Source organism: Pinus tabuliformis, chromosome 5_2 (assembly GCF_031772625.1).
Source record: "Pinus tabuliformis cultivar Carrire ecotype Pingquan chromosome 5_2, CPIR1, whole genome shotgun sequence".
Taxonomy (NCBI): domain Eukaryota; kingdom Viridiplantae; phylum Streptophyta; class Pinopsida; order Pinales; family Pinaceae; genus Pinus; species Pinus tabuliformis.
The window spans coordinates 42,403,554-42,414,189 of NC_142306.1; the positions used below are offsets into that span (position 1 = coordinate 42,403,554).

The following is a 10,636-nucleotide window of genomic DNA, read 5'->3' on the forward strand; positions in this document are numbered from 1 at the left end:
GCTCAATCAAATGCTTCAAGATGGTTGGATTTTCTCAATGGAAATGGAAATTTTTCTTACAAATCAGGAATTTGGATTTAGGATTTAGTGGATTTTGGCAACATGGGTGGATAAGGCTTGGATGAGGAAATTGAGATGAGGTCTCCCTGTAAATTAGAAGCTCCTGAAAAAAACATACATGCTTGTCTTTATTTATGCACAAATTCATCTACGCATGGAAAAGATTTATTAAATGGAAGAAAATAGAGTTATTACTATCTAGTGGCCATGTTCATGAATGGAAGTGCTTTGAAACCAATGCAAAACTTACAAGACCAAAAATGAAAATTGTAAATCATCCTAAGAAACTCAAAGACAATGACCTACTCATCAAGAAACCTTAGATCATGTAGTGAAGCAAGAAATCTATTTTTGGGCTATGTGAATGGAACCCTCAAGTCATGATCCCATAAGGGAGATGAGGTGAAAGCCACTATGACCATATTTTCTAGAGTGTCTTTTGTCACTATGATACCACTAATCTAACTATCCACAAATGGAACCAAACTAATTAATCATGCAAATACTTTCAAATTAACAAAACCGAAATCAATTCAGCAACTAACTATGAATGTAATCTAAGCATACATGTACAAAAAGAGGAACCTCTGCTGCTAGGGTTGGGCCCTAACCGAAGAACATCAGGTCTTTGAGTCAACTTAGTGTTGGATCAGGGGAATGCTTCTCATTTTCATAAACATGCCAAAAATACACAAGAGTCATCAGTCACAATGTCTTAGCTTGAAAATTCCTTTTGGCTACAACAAAAAAAGTCGAATCCTAATTAGGATCTAGGCCTTCTTATTTATACAACTAAATCTACCAACAACTTCCTTAAATTTAGGGATGCTTGGCTCCCAAACTCGAGATCAACTAGTCTTGAAATATCACTAGCTTGCCTACCATTGAGCTTAATGGCTTAGCTGCTTGTAACTCTGAGCTGATGAGATCTGGTGGAGGAATCTTCAAGTGACTGAGGATTTAAGGAGGGAGATCCAATCTCCTAAAATCCCTCTTGCTTGTCTAGTTTGAGTTCCTACACTTTAATTAGCCAAAATTTGCTCCAAAACCTGAAATCAATTCACATTAGACCACAAATACATGACATCTCATCTTTACCCTTCTCATTAAGAAAAATATAACAAAACATGTAAATAAATGAGAGAAAAGTAAAATTTAGTAAGCTAGAAAGTGGCATTAAGGTCCATGTAATTTACCCATTGATGAGCCTCATCATCACCCCCTGCTGAAAGTGTTTCTCATCCTCTGAGAAACTCAATCTATGTCCATGTTTTTCATTGCTTTAGTGGCCTCCCTAAAATTCCAGGCCTCTGTTGCAGTATACTCCTCTTGTGGATAAAATCCCGCATGCTTTTCTATTTCCTCCCACTACTTTCTTTCTTCTTCTTCATTTCTTCCTTCTAACATACCCAATATCAATGGTGGACTGAGTTTCAACCCAATCTAGTTGACTTTGAGTCTCTGCAATGCCTTCTTATATAGTTCGATCCTTTCTATCATTCTTTCAGGGGAATGATACTCCCTAATCTTTAGGCTGTAGGGTAAGGTGTTCCATCTCCCTTGGCATTATTGTTGGCTTTCATCCCTTAGAAATCTCAAAGTATCCTCAAAATGACTTATTATTTTCTCTTGTGTAGCTAGGTATCTTGGTGCAAGCTAGGGATCATTGGTGATGAGGTTGTGGGTGCTAATGACAGCCATGGAGTTGATATGTTCTACTAATCTAGGAGGATCTCATTAGATCAGTTACACAGGTTCAGATTCGTCGTCAGCATTCAAGTCCGGTGTCATCAGCTTTGACGATGATGTTTATGGTTCAGGTTGTCGAGTAATCTATATGGTTTTCATGGTGATATGGTTTAGTACCTAGTTGTCAGCATGTGGTTGTCGACAGTCCTCCAGGATGTGGTTGTCGTTAGTTCCACCAGAATATGGTTTTCGACATATGGTTGTCGTCTGTCTCTTAGGATTTGGTCATTGATATGTGATTGTCATCCACCTTGAAGAGTTTGGTTGTCAACAAGGTTTTGTCATCATGTGATGTCACCAATGTCGCTTTGTGACAAAGAAGTGTGTAATGGGTTTGTTTGAAAATGTGTAAGTCTTTGACACTAAAACACTTAAACCTATGCTAACACCTAAAGCAAGAACCCATTCGGGTCATTCACATTAAAATACATACCATGCATTAAAATGACCTAACCTATGTATTAAAAATACATTAAAAAACCATAAACATAAGTTCTAAAACCATTATAATATAAATCAAATACCTAACCCTAAGCTAAAACACATTCAGGCTATTAAAAAACATTACACAATAATAAACATTGCAAATATCATATATCAGAGTTCTAACCGCGCAGGAGAAGACCACAACAGTTATGAGTATATGTAAGCGGGCAAAGGTAACATTGCAGTTAGTAGTCCTAACCATTGGGGCTGGAGACCACACCGGGACCACAACCATGTAAATAGTCGTGGCAGTTAACTCACAGTTGGGTTACAGATAGCGGAGGCTAATCGCGTGGGTATCCACCTAACTGTAACCGCCAAGAGCCAGGTCACATACGCAGCACCGTAAGACGAAACCATTGGATAAACCTACATCCGTGTTTGTTTATGGTTGGTTTGATGACCTATTCACATGGACTATTATCTCCTATGCATTGTTTATTGACCGCCATGATAAAACTTTATTATTTTGGGTTTTTTGTGGTTATTTGACATAAAAACTAATTCGATGACCATGAAAACTTATCATTAGGTGGCAGTGGAACCCAAAATTAGAACAAATTAATTCCTAAACTTGGTGTGAGGGAGTTTGAATGCATCTGGTGGGGTATAAAGACAAATTGGTGCTTTGGAGGTAAAGGAGAGTGGTTTTGAGTTTTATGTGCAGGTTCTAGAGGATATAGGTTGTTTTGTTTTAAGTGTAATAGGAGCATCCAGAGTCAGAATTTGGAACCATGATAGGTGTCGGAAAGATGGTTCAGAGAGATTTCTTATGACAATGACCATAAGTTCCTTCAAGCACATTTAATTTGGTATATTTTCTATGTAATCAACCTCCTCGAATTCAATACTAATAAAGCAGTCGCCCATCTTGAAATCGGACCGGGAGACGTAGTCCATCAGGGATGAACTCCGTAGTCAATCTTGTTGTGTGGTATCACTGTGTATTTGTTGTTTTCAGTTCTTTTTTGCATCTTTCTTATGTTTATCATATGTCGTAAAGTATTTCTTCTCAAGCAGTTCTCACGGTTTTAACACTTTAAGTTAACATTCATTTCACTATTGGCATAATCAATTCTACTTCAGTTTTAACATATGATCATCTCAGATCATATAATTTGGTATCAGAGAAGGGTGTGTTTGTAGAATTTTCCATTGAATGTTAACAAGGTTGAAATCGCAACGTGGAGAATGAATCCTTGAGGAGATTGATCCAGAAATTGGAAAGTAAAGAGTCACTCATAAGTCGACCATGACAGGATCCGATGCAGGTGAAATGCCATAAACTAAGATGAGTGATGAACAGTTTCAGCAACCATTCTTGAATATGCAGCAGATGTTGGGAGAACTTTACGAAGATAATAAGGCGAGAGATGCAGCTTCTTCTTCAAAGACATCGAAGAAGGACAAAGGTAAAGGAAAGGATGATAAACCTCCTTCACCTCCATCATCTCCATCATCATCATCATCTTCTTCTTCTTCTAGTGTAGAATCTGAAACAGAAAAGAAACATAAGAAAACAACTCTTTTGAAACTTGATGTAAAATTTGAGTTACCTATTTATGATCGTGAAATCAATCCTGAAAGGTTAGATAATTGGATTAAGAAGTTAGAAGTGTATTGTCATATTTAGAACATTTTTGACGATAAAACAGAAATTGAGTTTGCTACACTTAGAATGGGGGGAACAACTTTAATCTGGTGGGAAAGTAAAACTCAGATAGATGTAAAGCAGAAAGGTAAAGTCATCTATTCATGGTCTAAGTTTTTAAAAGCTGTTAGGAAACAATTCTATCCTTTAGGATACATGCAGCAAGCTATTATTTATTGGCAGCATTTGAGGAAAGGTAAAGGGCAGAGTGTTCAGGAGTTTACTCAGGAGTTTAGAAATAAAGCATTGGCGCTTGGTATTTCATTTGATACACGTGAAGCTTTATTAAAATACATCGGCAATTTACATTCATATTTGCAGCATACATTATTGATGTTTAATCCTGATGATTTTGTTGAAGCATGTGTTCAAGCCATACATATTGAATCAGGTGGCAGACCATTCAAATTTTCACCACAATCATCCAAAGAGTTGGAAATCAAAGATTCCAATGACAGTAAAGGGAAGAACAATTCGAAGAGAAAGAAATAGTGATAACTCAAAAGGAAAGACCTACTTGTTCTCATTTCCAGAGAATCGGTCATCATGAATCTAAGTGTTGGAAACTTCATCCATAACTTAAGCCCAAAAAGTTCCTTAAGGGGAAGGATGAAAAGAAGGAAATTGCAGCAGTCCAGCAAGATCTAGGCTCTAATTTAGGTGATGAAAGGAGGATAACTACCATAGTTTCGACAAGTAAAATTTCTGACACTGGTTCAGGTTTGAATATTATTGCATCTTCATCAAACATGGATCCTTCAAATGAGGATAAAAGAGTTGAATTATTTAACATAAGGATAACTTCTAAGCACACAAAGATAGATACAATGTTTGACAGTGGATCACAAGAAAATTTAATATTTGAATATTTAGTTAAGAACTTGGGTTTGGAGACACAGAACCATCCAAGACCTTACCCATAAGGATGGTTTAATAAATCAACTCAGATAAAAGTCACAAAATAGTCTTGATTAAAAATTTCGATTACAGCTACTTACATTGATGAAGTGGAATTAGATGTGGTTCGAGTAGACATATGTGGAGTTTTCTTAGGAAGTCCTTATCTTTATGATCGTGATGTAGTATTTTATAGAAGAGAGCATAAATATCACCTTAAGAAAGATGGGGTTGAATTTATTGTCAAGGCACATCAAAACAAAAATCACTTGAATTTAGTTGTTTTTTTTTTCTACGTAAGACTATGCTATTTATATTACAAAATATCAAAAATTACAGCATTTTTTACATCAGGGCCGTGGCCCTGCATCTCCAGAGAGATTGGCATTTTCCCCATAATGGACCTTTCAGAGCAACACAATTACAAAAATTAGATCAGCTTACCACCCTGACTAGCATTGCAACCTTTGACGGTGCAAAGTTCCGACATAGACAGCATATAAATCGACACAAAGGACATATAAACCGACATAGTGGACACATAAACTGACAGAATGACAAACAGACAAAGAGAGCAGAAGAGACGAACAGAGAGTTGCGTTCCTTTCCTGGAAGCGAAGATCAAAATGATGGCTGAGCTATTCCTCATCAGTTGTGTATGGCTCATCCTTCATTTTACCTTAGAGCTTCTGGGATTCCTCCGTGTCCGAGAGCAAAGACCTCTGTACCGGCTCACTGGGGCCAGCATCAGCTGCTTGTGTGGCTGGGGGAATGTCTGCTCTGGTTGGCCGCCTCATATCTACCATAGGAACTTGCATGTCAACCACTGGCACATTCAGGTCTTCCAATTGCCCCCTGAGACTGCTGCAATGTTCCACCGAGACTGAGACAATGAGAGTGTTGTTCTCCAGAGTGCAGGGGATCCGGTAGCGAACAGCCAGATGCTCCTCATGACCACAATCCATGATTTCTCCCCGCCCACGCACATTACTGCGGCCTGCAAGTCTGCTCGGGTTCCTATTCTGCTCAGAAGTGATTTCCACCAAGGAGGAAGGCGAAATGACTGGCCGCTGAGTAGCAGCATGACCCCTGGAACCGCCACGACGACTGCTCATTCTGGGCCTTTCTCTCTGCATCTCCCGATTTTTCTCCAGATAAGAATTCCTCTGAGAAATCTTACACTGAACCAGAGAATGTTCCGTCTCTGCCAGCGCTTGCTCGGACGGCTTGAAGGAATGCAGGAAAGTGGCATGGGGTTTGAGTTTATGGAGCGCCATCCTCCTTGCTCTCTGCTATGCATTGAATGCCGAATAGACATGCCTTAAAACCCAAGTTACTTCACCTTCCGGCTTATTTACTATTCCAGCGTCCTGGTTAATCGTGGCTCGTCCGGGCTGACACCTGCCCATGTGACGAGCCACCTGCCTATCGCACAACAAAATCACCCGCATCCGGGAGAGAGAGGTCTTTTTGCACCAAAGAGATGCAATCCTTTTTGAGTTGAGCATCATCTACCGTATCCAGTGAGCCTGAGAAGTAAAGTGTCGACTGTGACACGCCTTGATTTTCCATCCAATCTGCTACCTGGTTTGCAGTTCTCCTTACATGATGGAAGGTTATATTGTGGAGATTGTGGAGCTTTTCCTCCAGGGATTCCAATCGGCTAAGCAGCCTCCAACTTGTTGCAATCTTGACTGCCTTAGCCCCAGCCTGTATTCTTTTAGCCGCCTCTATGAGTATAAGAGAGTCGCCTTCAACTTCAAGTGGGAAGAAGTGATGTTGTTCAGCGAGACAGATTCCTTTCCAGAGACCTTCCAGTTTTGCGGCGTTGTTGGTGTCTTTGCCTATTGTTCCATAATATAAATGTACTGCTTCTCCTGTGTGTCGTCTGATGACTCCCCCAAATCCTGCAGGGCCAGGGTTACCTTTGGCTGCTCCGTCGAAGTTCAGCTTGTATGAGTTGAATGCTGGTGGGGACCAAGATGATTGGGAGGTGGATCTGATAGAGGGATTGGCGATTACCTTGACTAAGGCCTTGAGATCAAGATTCCATTCTTTCAGAATGAGGCGCTCCTGCTGAGTTTCTGGCATGTCAGTGTCCTGCCAGGCTCTGATGGCCAGGGTTTCCTGAATGTTTTTTTTGAGGATGAGCCAAAGATCATCTATAGATCTGTATGTGTTGTTGAAGATTCTGTGGTTACGCTCCTTCCATAGGGTCCAGTACAGAAAGCCTGGTATAATACTCCACAGAGAGTTAAGAATCAGGCTTTTAAACGGCTTTTTGGACCAGTTCCTTATGTTTTCCGTTACATCCTCCTGTCTTTGGTTTGCTCTCATGTTGCATTTCTCAACTTTCTCCCAGAGTTGCTTTGCTAGTGGGCACATTTCCATTAGGTGACTAATGGTTTCACAATTGATGTTGCAGTTTGGGCATCTGGAGGGCCCGACAAATCCTCTTTTTATCAGATTATCCCAAGTGAGTATGCGTTTTTTGCTTAGTAGCCATAAAAAGGTAGAGATCTTGGGCCAGTGCCCTGAGTGCCAGACTTGTTCCCAGATTTGATCTTTGGCCGCCTGGAGATCTGAGTAGCGCAAGTGATGGGCTTCTTTTGTGGTAAATGTTCCTTTGGTTGTGTAGCCCCATCTGAGTTTATCCTGTTGGTTGGAGTGGCGGATTTTCCTGTTTGTGAGTTCCTGATCAATATCGGTGTACAGTTCTCCCTGCCAGTCTATTTGCCAGAGTCGCGCTGGTTTCCATGTCTGAAAGTCATGATGTGTAGATTGCTGCCAGAATTGGTGAACCTGTGTGATGCTCTCTTGCTTCATATGAGCTTGCCAAAGAGGTTTGTGAAACAGATTTGCAAGTTTAGGGAGTTGCTGCCATGAGTCTTCCCAGAATCTGGCTGCTTTGCCTGAGTGAATTTCCCAGAAGCTGTGTTCTTGTATGAAGCTGCTTTGAGTTTTTGCATTATTCCAGATGAGTGATCCTTGCGCTGTAGGGTTGATTCTGATGAGATCACTCCATTGGCTGCCTTTGGCGTATTTTGCTTGCCATAATTGAGCCCATGGGGTGTTTGGCTTGGAGACCCAGTTCCACCAAATTCGAGCTCCCATTGTGTTGTTGCTTTGAAGCGGATCCCGAAGTCCTAATCCTCCTTCTGATTTGGTTTTACAAACCTCTGTCCAGTTGACTAGAGCCCATTTCCGATTCAGGCCAGTGGAGCCCCAGAGGAAGTTGCGTTGGAGATTGCGTATGGCTTTCAGTACCCATTTTGGAGCTGCCAGGATGGAGAAAAGATAGAGCGGCATTGCTTGTAATACTGATTTGATTAGGACTAGCCTGCCTGCCATATTTAAAGCCCGGAAAGTCCAGGATGAGAGCTTTGATTCGAGTTTATCCAAGAGCGACCTCCAGGACGCATGCTTGATTGCTGAGTCTGAAAGGGGAGCTCCCAGGTATTTAGAGGGCAGGTGGGATATTGTGAATCCCAGAATTCTAGCAATGTTCCTTTGCGTGGTGGGGGGGGTATTGAAGAAAAAGAGTTGAGATTTTGCAGCGTTAATGGAAGTGCCAGAGGCGTCAGAGAAGAGGGAGAGTAGAGATTTGAAAACAGAGGCTTCTTTTGAGGAAGGGTGCCCGAAAAGCATAGTATCATCAACGAATTGCTGATGTGTCTGAGGAGTGCGTCCATGGAGAGAGATGCCTTTGAGAGCTTGGGAGGAGACTGCTGATTTGAGGAGCCTGCTGAGCCCTTCGGCCATTAGAACGAAGAGAAAAGGTGAAAGTGGATCCCCTTGCCTGATGCCACGCGAGGGATGAAAAGGAGATGAGGGAGAGCCATTCAGTAAGACAGAGAAACTGGGAGATGTGATTAGGTTCATGATCCATCTGGTCCAGGTTGCATTAAAGCCAAAAGCCAAGAGCATTTTATGAATGTAATTCCAGCTAAGCTTGTCGAAGGCTTTAGAAAGGTCTAATTTTAGAAGCATACCTGGTTTTTTGAGAAGCTTTAATGAATGTATTACTTCGTTTGATAGAATTATTCCATCCATGATTTACCGGCCTTCTACATAACCCATCTGTTCTGGAGAGATGAGCAGGGGAAGGAGCGGTTTGAGTCAGTTTGCAATGACCTTTGAAATGAGTTTGTAAATCACATTGCATAGCGCTATTGGTCTGTACTTCTCTGGTTTGTTTGATGCTGCTTCTTTGGGTACCAAGGCTATGAAGGTTGAGTTGAGGGCCGGGAGGACCCAGTGCATGCTTCGGGATTCCTCCACTAGGTCCCATACTTCAGCTTTGATGAGTTCCCAAAATTCATGAAAGAAATTGGCTGTAAATCCGTCAGGCCCTGGTGCCTTGCCGTCTTTGAGCTGAGCCATGGCTTCTTCAACTTCCTTTAATGATATGGGTTGGAGCAATTTATTGTTGTGATCCTCATTTATAATTTTTGGAATATGCTGCGTGATGGCTCTAATTGCCTCATCCCAGTTGCCATCAGGTTCCTTTAGAATGTCCTTGAAGTATCCTGTGAATTCTTTTTCCATGTCTTCATGAGCCTCAATTCTTTCACCCTGTTGATTGTTGACGAAGGTAATGTTATTGTGCATACGCCTTTGTATGGTAGTTTTGTGGAAAAATTTTGTATTTTTCTCTCCATCTTTAAGCCAGCTGATTCGGGATTTTTGCCGCCATAGAATTTCCTCTTGTTTTTGACGTTCTTCAATTTGATTCCAGAGGATCTGCTCCTATTGAATTTGTTCTTCTGTGCGGCCTTCCAGAATGAATATTTGCTGTAGTGCTTTCATTTTCTGCTCCAGTTTTTGTCTGCTCTCCTGTATGTTGCCAAAATGAGTGCGGTTCCATACTTTGAGAACTTGTTTCAAATTTTTCAGCTTTTGTTGAAACTGATACATCTTAGCTCCCGCTGGCGGGGTGTAAGATGTCCAGGCATTATTGACCACGGCCTTGAAATTAGTGTTTGTGAGCCAAAAGGCTTCGAATCGAAAGGGTCTATTGCAGCAGTTGCCTGGTCTGGACCATTGGAGCAAAATTGGCCAGTGATCTGAGCCTCCTTGGGGAATAATTGAGGCGTTAAAATCCCCTCCAAGGTGGATCGCGTTGTCTGAAATTAAGAATCGATCTAGCCTTGAGGCAATGTGGTGAGCTCCTCGGCGCTTGTTGGACCAGGTGAAAATGCCATTGGAGGTAGGAATGTCCATGAGCTGATTGTTTTGTAGGAATTGCTTGAAGCCGCTGCTATCACTGTCGAGCCTGATTCTGCCCCCTTGTTTTTCTTCCATGGATTTTATTATATTGAAGTCGCCTCCTCCAATCCATAAGGGGAAGTGTCTGTTTTCATTGAGGGTGGAGATCGTGTCCAGGAGGTCCAATTTTTGCTGAATTGTCTGCGGAAAGTATACATTGGTGAGATGCCCATGGATATTGGTTCCAATGAGGTGGAAGGTAGCTTGAATAAGATGAAGAGTGGCATGAAAATTATCAAGTAAAACAATCTGCGGGTTCCATAGAATGGCAAGACCACCAGAGGCCCCTGAGGCGTCTACTGATATTGAACTGCTGCCTGCCCATATTTTATTGCTAAGTCTGTCTATCGCTGTGCTGCTGCTTTTTGTTTCTTGAAGAAAAACTATTGCTGGTTTTTCTTGCATTATCAGGTTTTTGATCATTCTGTGTTTGGAGGGACTGTTGAGTCCTCTTACATTCCATGAAATGAGCTTCATGTAAACTGAGATTTGGGTTTGTAGAACTTGGTCAACTTGGGAAATCGC

General features: G+C 41.4%; 1 protein-coding gene across 1 annotated transcript; it reads right to left on the reverse strand.

The window, feature by feature from the left end:
- Nucleotides 1–9,592: 9,592 nt before the first annotated feature.
- On the reverse strand, nt 9,593–10,147 carry LOC149157511 (uncharacterized). The gene has a single exon (XM_089433712.1). It carries the CDS (start codon nt 10,145–10,147, stop codon nt 9,593–9,595), a length of 555 nt encoding a protein of 184 aa, XP_089289838.1.
- Nucleotides 10,148–10,636: the final 489 nt, after the last annotated feature.

What these genes read in the sequence shown, in the direction of transcription:
- LOC149157511 (XM_089433712.1), bottom strand. Translation starts at nt 10,147, where the DNA reads ATGGAAGAAAAACAAGGGGGCAGAATCAGGCTCGACAGTGATAGCAGC.